This window comes from Nicotiana tomentosiformis, chromosome 1 (genome assembly GCF_000390325.3).
Source record: "Nicotiana tomentosiformis chromosome 1, ASM39032v3, whole genome shotgun sequence".
NCBI lineage: Eukaryota > Viridiplantae > Streptophyta > Magnoliopsida > Solanales > Solanaceae > Nicotiana > Nicotiana tomentosiformis.
Genome location: NC_090812.1, coordinates 87,279,262 through 87,294,099, shown reverse-complemented (window position 1 = coordinate 87,294,099; position 14,838 = coordinate 87,279,262). Strand labels below are relative to the sequence as shown.

The following is a 14,838-nucleotide window of genomic DNA, read 5'->3' as shown; positions in this document are numbered from 1 at the left end:
GTCCCTCCTCCTGACAGAAACCATTACCTCATTATGAACCAAATAACAATATTTGCTCTTTAATATGCCTCATATAATTCCGATTGCACTGATCCCAGGTCCAAAAATCTCGCCTCACCTAGTACAAGTCATTCCGGTAATAAGCCACCACAATCACTACCAAAAGTCTCATATGATACCACCATGTGCTAACAAGCCACAAACTCGAATGTGATACATAAGGAAAAACGGACTCTGGAAAGAACTACTCAACCCACGTAGCAATTTAAACAACCGAAAAGGTGTTATGAACCTTCCTCAGAACATGAGAAATAAGACACACAAGAATAGGTATGGGGAACTGTACTCAACATCATACTGTTGCGGCGTGCAACCCGATCCAAACAACATACCCGTGGCGGCGTGCCGCCCGATCCACACATCACAATAAATAGGGAAGTACCCATCAAGCCAAAATGCATATACCTACGAAATACCCGAATGTCAACTACAAGCACGCCAAGTGCACAATACCATCAGATAGCGCCATACGCTACAAAACTCAAGCACGACTAAGGTGCAATAAATGACCTGTATCTCGAGAGCCATCCTGCTCATATAACACCGCAAACTATACGGGATCTCAATACGAGTGCGACTAATCAAACCGCCTCACAACCTACATGGACAATAGGGACTACATGGAAGGGCCGACAATAGAAATAACATCCCAGGCCCGAAGACCCCTCCGAAAACAACGTTATGCCGAAATGAACACATCCAGCCTGATATAGAGCCCACATTCATATTTAGATCCATCCACGGACCTCAAGCCGATTCTGATCATACCGCACTGCTAATAACCTTTCAAGGATCCACAATAACCCTTTTTCCCATAACACACAAGAACAACCGTCAAATCTGAAACAAACTTCCACATTGCAAAACCAAATAAACCGAGCGCCCTTCAGGCATAAATTCACACATTAGTGATAGTACCACAATCTCCATACTTGGTTCTAAATCTTTAATCAATCAAGTGACTACATGTCACACTTATACAATTTCCCATGGGATATACTCATACGACCTTCCGCACCAGGTAGCAAAGTCCGCACATCTAGACCACCAGTCATACAATGTTGTAAGTGAATCAAAAGTCCGCAAATCAGTACACAAAGCCTCTTACACATGACACCGATCTCAGTGATGCTAAAAACAATACCAACTTACTCTAAACATCTGAATCCTTCCCTGCTCGTCCGAGCTCGTGACATCCTTGTCAACACCGAACTACAACCTTGATCCTCAACTTTCAAATTTCATGCCGCTCACCGCACCTATCTCACCAACACGCGAAAACTCAAGAATTTCATCATAACTCCTAAACCACTAATAGGATACACACATCATCATATAGAAACCTTCCACTTTACTCGTTTCAGGAGAACCATTGCAATACGTGACTGAATTCCCATAATCGCAGAAAATATAATCCTCAAGTAGTGGTCTAAACCACCATAAATCTTCCATAATTCATCTACACATAACATGCCATATTACTCGAATGCCTCCAAATAAAATCAATTACGGCGGCCATCAAGCCTCACACGTACCGTCACCAACCCCATGTATAACTTAACTCGCTGAAGGAACTGATCATTGCCACCATCATGCCAATTCAACCATTGCTAACCGATCCGACTGCTTCTACTTTTACCCTAGACTTTCCTTAGAAATAACAATAGCTCCATTTGAATTATATCGAACTCAGTCCGTACTCACCCCGAGTGACTCCATTTCACGAGCCCACATTGCCTCAAAACCCACGTACCATCTCATACCCTCTTTGTGCTCACGTTTACATTCTCAACTGGTACACCCAATTGTGATAATTCCTCTATGAATCAGAAGTCATTTTCTTCCATTCCTCCAATGCTACATCGTAGCCCGAAGATAACATTAAACACTCTAAACCCCTTTCATAGTCCACTGCAAAAGCTCGATACTTAACTATACTACGAACTCGAAATCCTTAGGCACCACACTCAAATTTTTGAATCTACTAAGACCGTTATTGAGAGTCACTCACCCTGACTTGGTCTCGACTATAATCAAACTCCAAGGCCCTGCTAGCCCATGAACACCCTCTCAAAGAAGCACCCCGACTGGACCACTTTCCTTGTACATCACCTCCCCTCGAAGCATAAACCCTGAGTCTTCTCAAAACTGAACATGAACCGATAAAGCCCAAGTATAGCACACATTCCTCCAATTCTTCGCTCAAACTACCACTGACGTTTTCTTTCCTTAGTCGTAATAACTCACCAATATGCAGATAACCAGAAACCTCACAAGTAGACAACCATGCAATCCAATCGTAGACGGTGGGGCTATCCCACTTAGCTTGAAGCTACAATTACATAACTCTGGAACCTACCAAGATTCCTTCTTCTTCATTGACATGACCTCGCACAATCGACCCACCAAATTCCTCGAAATCTTCCTGTTAACTATTTCATGAACACTCTGAATCATTAGCCACATTTACATGCTCGACCTCTTACCGGATAACCAGTAAAATTCTTTGTAGAAGCTTCGTCAACCACGCGACCACTAACTAGCTCACAGGAGATAACCCACCTGTGGAAATTACATGCCGACATCCTCCAACCACACTGCACCGAGTACAATTACCACGAAACCAATAAACCATCCTGAGCATGTGCTCGTTCACCAGCTGTACACGTCCGTTCACTCCTCATGGACATCAACTAAAGGTGCGACAATACCTTTCAAATCCAAAGTCATGTTGTATCCTGCTTCATATTAAGCAACTCCCTCCTGTCACACCCAATCTTCCTCAATATAGCAACCAATATTCCAAATTAAGTCCGTAGACCTAGTCATTGTCCACCATAAATCCCAAATCACTCTAAACCTTTCTTAAGGCATATAGTCATCCTACCACACAACCCATATACTACTCTGCCACTCTCCCACTTTGGTCAAACTCACTCCTTTAAGCAACTACTCGACTCATGTTTCTCACACTAGGCCTTCTAGAAGTTTAACCACCGCGAGACACCTCCTTCATGTCCTTCCTCATCCTTCGCTGCCCAGTTGTTGCCTTAAATCAAAGTCTATCTCTGTAGCATTTGAACCAATCAATCGCTACCAACTTTAAACCTTTCCGAGGATCATCTTTCTCGAGCCATCAATACTTGGAACATCGTTTCGATCCTGAACCACTGCACACCGCGATTTCTGACAGCCGCTTCCTCGGCATCATTTCACAATACCCTACCCCAAAGGCGAATTGAAAAAGACCATAACACCAGCGAGTTTAACATATTCCAGCAAGGACGATGTCACCACATCACAGATGAAAATTCCACCACGCTCGAAAATACCAAGTCTCGCTACCCCATCGACCCAAACCTGAGCATTTGTAGTCTGATTGCCAGTCCTCTGCCGGAAATTAAAAAAAAAACTGAATCTCTGAATCATGCACTGAGTAAAACATACTTTCAAGTCATTCACTGCCTCGACGCATAGACAAGAATCTTACCATTACACGAACATTTTGCGATGGCAACACACGAATCGTCATAGCAATCAATGCCAAATCTCAAACCTTAGGTAATACTGAGCTGAAACAACATAGCGGCTTTCCGCAAGGCGACGACAATAGCCCAATCAAATACGCAAGGAGAAACATCCTGCACCACATATGTAGTACCATTAAACGTCCTCGATTCCAAATTTATAACACGCGCTTCACGTCGCATAAGATTGAATAGGAAGGAAACAAAGGCATAAGCCTCAAGGAATCGAATCGAACGATGAGGAATCGAGAAGGGAAGTGCTCCTGACAGCCCTGTAGCCTCTCGAAGATAAGTACAGATGTCTCCGTACCGATCCGCAAGACTCTACTAGACTTGCTCATGACTCGTGAGACCTAAGTGAACCTAGTGCTCTGATACCATGTTGTCACGACCCAAAATTCATTAAAGGTCGTGATGGTGCCTAACATCAATGTCAGGCAAGCCAACCTTGACTAATTAATTTAATTACTCATTTTAATATTTTTTTTAAATAAAAATTTCTTCAATTAAATAGTAAAGATAGAATTCATAGAGTAAGTGATAAATATTTTAGCAACTAAATTACTAAACAACCCATAACCACTCCCAAAATCTGGTGTCACAAGTGCATGATCATTAACTAGAGAGTAAAATAAAATACAACATCTGTCCGGAATACAAATTAGACAGGAAATATAAATAACTCTGAAAGAGACTCTGTTGGCTGCGGATCGTAATATAGAATGCAGCTCACCTAAGTCCCCGCATTTTAACCACACCTTTGCGCCCACAAGGCCGCTAGACATATATGTACCTGCACAAAATGTACAGTAAGTGTAGCATGAGTACGGAAACAACGTGTACCCAGTAAGTATCAAGCCTAATCTCGAAGAAGTAGTGACGAGAGGTTGACTTTAACACTCACTAAGGGTCAATAATATTTCAAAAAAATGGAAATATTTAAATCAACATGATTTATAGGAATAACAATAATTTTTCTTTAACCAGCAGAAATAATTAACTCTTTCAATTCCAATAATTTCTAATTTATCAATTAACTTCACAAGTTACAATAAAATATCAAGGTATCATGTAATTATTATTATTAGGCATGATTTTCGTCGTGGTCGTACGGCCCGATCCAGAGTGTCGTGTACACTGCCGAGGGACGTGCGGCACGATCCATAGATGCATCTATACTATCGAGGCATTCGGCCTGCTCCACAAGAAAGGAGGACATTTTTCTTATGAACCTCCAGATTAAGAATATATATTTAAATTTTTGAGATTTAACGCATGAGGATGTACAAATGTCTACAACAGTTAAATATTCTGAACAAAATTTCAAGTATGTGAGATTTCAATCTTTTACCATTTCCTCTAACAATATACAACATAATTCTATTGCTTTAATTAAATAAGAATACAATTATCACAAGTAATTCATGATTTGAGTCCTAAACTACCCGGACTTTAGCAATATTAGTAGCTACGCATGGACTCTTGTCACCTCGTGCGTACGTAGCCCCCACAATTAGCAATAATTATTAATTTAAATCACATATGGGGTAAATTCCCTCCTACAGGGTTAGACAAGAGACTTACCTTGTCTCAAAGACCATTTCCCGATCACAACGTCGATAAAAATCCCAATTCGGTGACGAAAAAATTCGAAACTATTCAAATGTTATATAAAATAATTAATACTTACTCAATAATTCGAAATTAGACTATTAAATTAATTATCCAACCCAAAATGGTAAAATTCCTAAAATTCACTTCGAGCCCACGTGCCCGGATTCCAGAAATTTTCAGAGGAAGACGTTGCCCAAAATCTCAAGAACTCAAATATACAATTTTCATCCAATTCCATGCCCAAATTCATGGTCAAAATCCAAAAATATAAATTTCTAGGTTTTTCATCAAAATCCCAAATTCCTACTAATTTCCATATTTAAATCCATATGTAAACTAAGTACTTAACTTGCAATAGGTGTAAATCACTTACCTTGCATTGGATGGCGAAAATACTCCCTTGAAGAGCTCCAAAAATCGCCCAAGCCGTTTGGAAAATGGGTGAAATGAACCCAAACCCAGCTTTAAAAAAACATTCCGCCCAGCCACGATTTCCGCTTCTGCGGCTAGCCAACCGCATCTGCGAAAATAATCTCGCAGATGCGGCTTTCTCCCTTAGCTGGCTTGTCCGCTTCTGCGATCAGCGGCTCGCTTCTGCGGTGCATGCGCCGCACCTGCATTGGGTCCCGCTTCTGCGGTCCTTGGACTGCTCCTGCGGTCGCGCATCTGCGCTCCTCTAATCCGCACCTACGACTTCTGGGATGCCAACACTTGGCCGCTTCTGCGAGCTTTGGACTCGCTTCTGTGAGCTCGCACCTCCGGCTAGCCCTCCGCAGGTGCTGTTACACCAAAAACCTGGTGCAACAACTGCTCTTTAAAAATCCAAACTTGATCCGTTTACCATCCGGAATCCACCCGAGGCCCTCAGAACCTCAACCAAATATACCAACACGTCCCAAAACACATTACAAACTTAGTCGAGGCCTCAAATCACTCCAAACAACATCGAAACTACGAATCATCCTCCAATTCAAACTTAATGAACTTTGAAATTCCAAACTTCTATGATCGATGCCGAAACCTATCAAATCACGTCCGATTGATCTCAAATTTTGCACACAAGTCATAATTGACATTACGGACCTACTCTAACTTTCAGAATCGGAATCCGACCCCGATATCAAAAAGTCCACTCCCGGTCAAACTTCTCAAAAATCATCCAAATTTCCAACTTTCGCCAATTGACGCCGAAATGACCTACGGACCTCCAAATAAATTTTCGGACACGCTTCTAAGACCAAAATCACCATACGGAGCTATTTCCAGGCTCGGAATCCCAATCGGAGATTGATAACATTGAAATGCACTTCAGCTCAAATTTATGAAATTCTTCCAAAATGCCAACTTCCATAATAGGCGCCGAAACGCTCCCCAGTCATCCAAAACCCGCTCCGGACATATGCCCAAGTCCAAAATTATCATACGAACCTGTAAGAACCTTCAAATCCCGATTACGAGGTCATTTACTCAAAACTTATACTTTAGTCAATTCCTCCAACTTAAGGCTTCCGAAATTAGAATTATCTTTTCTCCAAATCAACTCCGAACTTCCTAAATTTCAATTCCGACCACACATACAAGTCATAATTCCTGAAGTGAAGCTACTCATGACCTCAAACTACCGAATGACACGCTAGAACTCAAAATAATCGGTCGGGTCATTACAAAGCCAGTCTGAGGCTTGTGACATGTGTGGAGGAAACCATCAGAACCATAAATGTTAAGCAACCAATCACAATGATGAACATGTCAATGTCATCGGTTACAAGCAGCATCATTTTGGAAGTCCAATGGCACAGAAACATCCATGTTTTCAATGGACCAATCCAAACGGTGTTGAGAGCTCTCAAAGCTTCTAGAAGCAACAAATACAGGGGTCACCTGGATACCAGAAACCAAACCATGGTCAATCAAACTTCAGACCTTATCAGCAAGCAACTCTATATCAGCAAAGGCCTCAGCAAGCCCATCCTAGTCTTGATGACCTTTTGTACAAGTACATTAAGGTCACTGATGAAAAGATGGAGAGCCAAAATTCATCCCTCAAAAAGCTTGAAATTCAGTTGAGCCAATTGGCAGCTGTTGTGTCAAAAGATTCAGGGTCCCTTACAAAGCAATACAGAGAAAAACCTAAAAGAGCACCTTAAGGCCATCACCTTACGGTCACGTAAGGAACTTGATAAATCTTATTGAGACAGACAAGAAAAGAACTAACCAGAACAACAGGTAGATAATGGTAAGAATGTTGAAAAACCATATGTTCACTGATGCTTTATTACAAATGCCTTCATATGCCAAATTTTTAAAATAAATTTTATCAAGCAAAAGAAAATTGGAAGAAGTTTCTGTGGTAATGCATACTGAAAAATGCAGTGTTATACTTCAAAATAAGCTACCACAAATGAACCAGGCAGTTTTACAATTCCATGCACTTTGGGAGGAGTATATTTTTAAAAAGCACTTTGTGATTCTGGAGCTTCAATAAATTTGATGTCATTTTCTATCTTTAGAAAATTGAATCTCGGAGAAATAAAATATATAGGTGTTTCTCTTCAGTTTGCAGATCAAAGTACTAAGACACCTAAGGGAATAATTGAAAATGTACTTGTAAGAGTAGATACGTTTGTTTTTCATGTGGATTTCATAGTACTTGAAATGAAGGAATGTCCTGATCAACTGATAATTTTGGGTAGACCTTTTCTTGCTACAGGTAGAGTAATCATAGATGTCCATCAAGGAAAACTAATTTTGAGAGTTGATAAAAAAAGAGTCATTTTTGATATGCAAAAGATACTAAGGTTTTTAGGAGATGAGGCATCATCTTCGTGTTTTTTAATTGACATGATTAGTTATCTTATAGATGAATTCAAAGATGATCAATCAATTCTAGACTCAATGGAAAGATGTTTGGCCAAATCTAGCACCACACAGGATGATGATCCTATTATTAGAAGAGAAGCTGAAATATTAGAAAAAGATTCTAAAGATGAGGAGATGCAACTGGAACAAGTTCAACAAAAAATTGAGCTCAAAATTCTCCCATCTCATTTAAAATATATTTATCTTGAGGAAGAATTATTTTCAGTAATTATTTCATCTTCTCTTACTACAGGACAAGAAGAAAAACTAATTGAAGTATTGAAAGCACATAAAGGAGCCTTGGGGTGGACTATAGAAGATATCAAAGGCATTAATCCAGTTATTTGTATGCACAGAATCCTCATGGAGGATAGCTACAAGCCTTTGAGATTATGTGTGATGCTAGTGATACGACAGTTGGAGCTGTTTTAGGCCATAAGATCATTCGTCTCATTTACTATTCTAGTAAAACAATGAATGAGGCTCAACTAAATTATGCCACGACAGAAAAAAAGTTACTAGTAGTAGTATTTATTTTTGATAAGTTTTGATCTTATTTGATAGGAACCAAGGTCACTGTTTTTACTGATCATGCAACTTTAAAATACCTCTTAGCAAAGAATGATGCTCGACCTAGATTGTTAAGATAGATTTTACTTTTACAAGAATTTGACCTTGAGATAAAAGATAAAAAGGAGACAGAGAACCAGGTAGCTGATCATTTGTCTAGATTAGAAGAGTTTCATGATGAACATGTTTTTTCAGATGACACAGTTTTGATCCAACCACCCTGGTTAGCAGATATCGCGAACTACTTGGTTGAAAAATAGAAACCCCAAGATCTCTCTTACCAACAAAGAAAAAATCTTATATCTGATGCAAAGTATATCTGTGGAATGAACTTTACTTGTTTAAAAATTGTGCAGATAATATTATTAGAAAGTGTGTACCTGAAGAAGAGATGAACAAGATTCTGTATCACTGCCATGATGGAGCAATTGGAGGCCATTATGAAGCAAATCGAACGGCTTTTAAAGTTTTAGAAGTCGGATTGTTTTGGCCGACACTCTTTAAAGATGCTCGAGCATATGTTGCACAATGTGACAGGTGTCAGAGAACAGGTAATAGCACTAAGAGAGATGAGATGCCATTGCAATCAATACAGGTATGTGAAATATTTGATGTTTGGGGAATAGATTTTATGGGTCCTTTTCCTTCTTCTCACTCTTTTGAATATATCTTTGAGACTGTGGATTACGGGTCAAGATGGGTTGAAGCGATCCCCACAAGGAAGAATGATGCGCGTAGAGTGTGCAATTTTCTTAGAAAAAATATTTTTACTAGATTTGGCACACCACGAGTCATAATTAGTGACCAAGGCACTCATTTCACGAATAGACAATTTTCTGCTTTTCTATCAAAATATGGTGTGACTCACAAAATAGGACCATCATATCATGCTCAAACTCAAGGACAAGTTGAGGTATCCAACCGCGAGCTAAAAATAATTCTTGAAAAATTGGTTAGAATCTCAAGAAAAGATCGGGCTTTAAAATTAGATGATACAATATGGGCATACCGAATAGCATTCAAAACGCCAATTGGAATATCCCCATATAGATTAGTCTTTGGAAAAGCTTTTCATTTGCCCCTTGAATTAGAACACAAAGCTTATTGGGCATTAAAAGCACTAAATTTTGATCTCACCTCCGCTAGTAAAAGTAAATTTTTTCAAGTGAGTGGATTGGAAGAACTGAGATTAGTAGCTTATGAAAATGCAAGAATTTTCAAAGAAAAAATAAAAATTTGGCATAATAGTTTGATCCGACAGAAAAGTTTTAAAGTTGGAGATCAGGTACTTCTTTACAATAGCCGACTCAGACTATTCCAAGGAAAGTTGAAATCTAGGTGGACAGGTCCTTACAATGTTACAGATGTAACTCCATACGGTACAATTGAAATTCAGCAGAATAATGGAGGAGACAAGTTTAATATAAATGGTCACACGCTAAAATGTACTTTGGAGGACATTTTGAGCAAAATCCGTTAGTCACTTTGATATACTGACGAATCTCAAAATTAATAAGTCGAGCTGACGACGTTAAACTCACAACTATGATACCCTACCCGTAGCCATTGAGGGTGAAGCAATGGAGCCTCATAAGTGCGATACAGATTTGGGTAATTAAATGCTTAACTAATTAATCTGGTCAATATCCAGGTAATTGTAAGACCGGAACATCTTATGAAGGCTTCTACAAAAACAGTGTCACTTATACATGAGTAACTCTATGGTGATCGGTATGCCTAAGTAACTGGTTGGTTAGCCATTTAATAATTCAATTCTAATATTGGCACAGGTAAATTTTCTGGTTTATATTCATGACCAGCACTTTATGACTGTTAAAGTGTTAAATTAATTCAGTCTATTATACATAGAACATGTGTGGTCATAGTTTCTTTCAAGCTTTCTTCTGTTATCGTAAATTTGAAAGTCAAAAAGATTTTATTTTATTTATATGCATATACTTATTTTCAGTCTAAAAAAATTTATAAAAAGGAGTTTCTAATAAATTTATATATGCACAACTAATTTTCTTTAGTTTATAATCATTCTTTATTTGTAAGTATTGCTCTTATACGATTTTAAAGTGTTAAGATAAATTTTTACATACCTTCGAACATAATTTTTTCATTTATGCCATCTAACTTCCAAGTTTGTGGTTTTTATTTTTATGAAGGCAAAGTATGAGTATCTCCAAATATGAGAAATTATTGAAATTGAGAAGCATTATGATCACAAACATGTAGAATCAATATAATTTAGTTAGAACTTGCCACTAATATCTATCAAGGTGAAATTTCAGACAACGTTGATTTTAAAAAATTAGGCTTTCTTTGTTTAACTTTTTAGCCTCTTTATTCCGAAAAGAAAAAAAAATGTACATATATATATCCTTTTAGCTCCCAAATTTGAGCCTTCAATTTCATTGATTCACCGTCAAAAAACAAAAAGTAAGAAAGAACAGAAAAGAAATATTCTTATTTTTTCCGGCCATCTATAACTGAGTAGAAATGACTATCAAAGCAAGGGATGAAGAATTATGAAAAAACAAATGAAAAAATAGACGTTCTGAATAAGTGTGCTTCATGAATATATGAATGTCTCATACAAAAAAAAAATGTGTATATGCTTGTGAAATAAATTCTTGGTTGACAAAATAATCAACTCTAATGATAAGCTGGAAAGAAAAGTCACTATAAATATATACTTTACCCTTACCAGCATTAAGCCAAATATTACCAGACCAAAAAAGCCCTAAGAAGATTTTAGAAATCAATGTTGATCTTATATTAGTGGAGACTGACATGAAGGGCAAGCTTATGGACAAATTTGAGAAACTCAAGAGTTGTGATCATAAAGTTATCAATCTCAAAAGGTTCATGAGGAATACGAGATGCACAATTTCTTTTGCCAAATAAAAGCATAAGTAGAAACAAGGTAAAGATTTGGTGAACTTGAAAGAGTTATTGGCGTTGAACTTTATGTGAATTTTTATTTTTTTAATTTTCTACTTTACAAGAAATAATAATTACTAATAAAGTTATTCTCCTTGAGGACGAGCAATGGTTCAAGTATGGGGAAATTTGATGAATATAAAATATCTACTTATTATATACTTCTAATTTCTACTTTAAAAAATATACTTAAATTATATTTTTAATTTTGCATCTTTCTAACTATTTTTGAAGGAAAAAAAAAAGAAGAAGAAAAAAGATTATAAATAACAAAAGGAAAAGGACAGAATGCTCAATAAAAGTCTGTTATGGAAAGCACAAGAATTGAAATGGCAAGATGGAAGCATATAATTAAAGTTTCGACGTGTTCTTGCCCACATCCTTAGACGTATCCAAACTCCTATCTTTGACGTGTCCAATCTCATATCCTCAGACGTGTCCAAGCTCTTAGTCTTAGATACATCTAATCATTTAATGCCTGCAAGACTTTTCCATATATATAATGAAAATTTGGCATCGGAAGGGGAGAGACGTAGGAAGAGAACTACTTTTTTCTAAACTTTGGTCTTAACTTCTTTCTTTAACTACTTTATTTTCTTCTTGTATGTTTTTATATTCTCTAAGAGTATTGGTAATATTCTAGAATTCCTTTTTGTTGTGAGATTTAAATACTCCATAATGGAGTAATATCGTTTGTTGGGATAGTTGATGAAGCTTGATAAATATTTTTATAATATTCTTTTAGTTTTAATACATCCTTGGCTTGAAATTTTATTTTTATAATTCATATTGTGCTGAAATAATGGTTTCTAATTAATCATTATTATCACTTCTATATATTTTCTTTAAGTTATTCTTATATTAATTTTGTAATTCTCACGGGGAAAAATTAATATATAATAATCAATGAATAAAATAGTAGAGTGAGAATAATTCTTTGTAAAACTCTTATTTCAAATCTGTAATCTTGTTTGTCTTAGTTTTAATTCTCACAGAGGAATTGTTGTAGGCAAGATTACTAATTTTTAATAAACATATTCTCATAAAGTTTTTACTACCTTTTAGAACAATTCAAGCAACAAAATATTTCGCTTTGATCGTCACTAATTTTAACTCAATTAATTACATAATCTCAAAGAGTGCTATTAATTGACTTTTTCATAGTGAGAAAATATAATTGTATTAGCAATAAGAAATTATTCTTTAGAGAAATACATGTAGAAATTGAGATTTTATTGTAATAATATTATCAAGTGAATTCAACGATTCCCAACTCTTTTTAAATTGTGAATCTTTCGGAAGTTGTTGGTTTTTCTTTAAGTAATTAACAAGTTTTAAAACCTCACCCACCTTTCATCAATTCGTTTCTCTCAAATAGTAGTAAAAATATTAATAGTTTGTAGCCTAGATTAACCAATCTTTATGGAATGATATCATAAACTATATTAGAATTTGACTGAGTACGAACAGAAAAATCCTATGCACATTGGTCTCGTAAATTTCTTTGTTGAATACGACTTCATATGGGTGCACAAACCTACAAAACAAAATCAGGTTGTTGATGCACTTAGTCGCAAAGAGGTATTTGTTGCAACTTATGCACTTACTCGATTTGAATCTGATTTTCTAAATACAATCAAGTTGTGTTCTATGAATGATCCATTGTATGTGAAATTAATGGATCAAGTGAAAGACGGAACAATTAGGCATTATTGGATCGAGGACGATCTGCTGCACTTCAGGTTGGGGGGAGGGAGAATTATAGTTCCTCAAGGTGATGGATTGCGTCGTTCACCTCTAAAGAAGACTCATGATACTCTTTATGCTGGTCATCTGGGTGTTGAAAGGATGTCGGCGTTTCTGTCTCGGAATTAATTTTTGCCTAAAATGGAAGATGACGTTGAGGCCTATGTGAAAACTTATCTGGTTTGTCAACTTGACAAGACTGAACGGAAGAGAGAAGCTGGTTTGCTATAACCTCTACCGGTTCCGGAGTGTTCGTAGGCTTCATGTTCTATGGACTTTATCAGCGGGCTTCCAAAATTTGATGTCAAAGCAACAATTATAGTGGTGGTTGACAGAATCTCAATGTATGGTATTTTTGTTGCTGCTCCAACCGTTTGCTCTTCTGAACTAAATGCTGAATTATTATACAAGCATGTTGTGAAACACTTTGGGGTTCCAAGGGATATTGTGAGTGATCGGGATCCGAGATTTACAGGCCGGTTTTGGACTGCTTTGTTCAAATTTTTGGGGACTGATTTGAAATTCTCGACTGCAAATCACTTACAAACTGATAGGCAATCCGAGCGTATCAATCATCTTCTTGAAGAGTACTTGAGGCATTATGTGACTGCTAAACAGAGGAATTAGGTTGAGTTACTAGACAATGCGCAGTTTTGTTACAACTTGCACAAGTCTTCGGCAACTGAAATGAGTCCTTTTTAACGACCCGGATGGTCGTTTTGAAAATTTAAGTCTCGTTCGGCTGTAATGACCTGACCGGTTATTTTGAGCTCTAGCGTGTCATTCAGCGGTTTGAGGCCCTGAGCAGCTTCACTTCAGGTATTATGACTTGTACGCGTGATCGGAATTTAATTTCGAGAAGTTCGGAGTTGATTTGGAAAGAAAATTCTAATTTCGGAAGCCTTAAGTTGGAGGAATTGACAAAAATGTGATTTTTGAGTAAATGACCTCGGAATCGGGATTTGAAGGTTCAAACAGGTTCGTATGATAATTTTGGACTTGGCGTATGTCCGGATCGGATTTTGGATGACCCGGGAGCATTTCGACTCCTATTATGGAAGTTGGAATTTTGGAAGAATTTCATGAAAATTGGGTTGAGGTGTATTTTAATGTAATCGATGTTCGTTTGGGATTTCGAGCCTAGGAATAGCTCCGTATGATGATTTTGGTATTGGGAGCACGTCCGGAAGTGGATTTGGAGGTCCGTAGGTCATTTCGGAGTCATTTGGTGAAAGTTAAAAATTTGAAGGTTTTGGCGAGTTTGACCGGGAGTGGACTTTTTGATGTCGGGGTCGGATTTCAATTCCAAGAGTTGGAGTAGGTTCTTAATGTCAAATGTGACTTGTGTGCAAAATTTGAGGTCAATCGGACATAATTTGATATGTTTCTGCATCGATTGTAGAAGTTGAAGTTTCAAAGTTCACTAAGTTTGAATTGGAGGGTGATTGTGTTTTTAGTGTTATTTGATGTGATTTAAAGGCTCGACTAAGTTCGTTATGTGATTTGGGACGTG

At 37.4% G+C, this 14,838-nt stretch overlaps 1 protein-coding gene across 1 annotated transcript in view; it reads left to right on the top strand.

Moving 5' to 3' along the window:
* LOC138907115 (transposon Tf2-7 polyprotein) overlaps window positions 1-14,838 on the top strand; it is a 72,902-nt gene that overhangs the window by 35,264 nt on the left and 22,800 nt on the right. Inside the window, 1 exon segment of the mRNA XM_070197300.1 lies at window positions 13,080-14,018. Coding sequence (XP_070053401.1) covers window positions 13,080-14,018 — 939 coding nt within the window.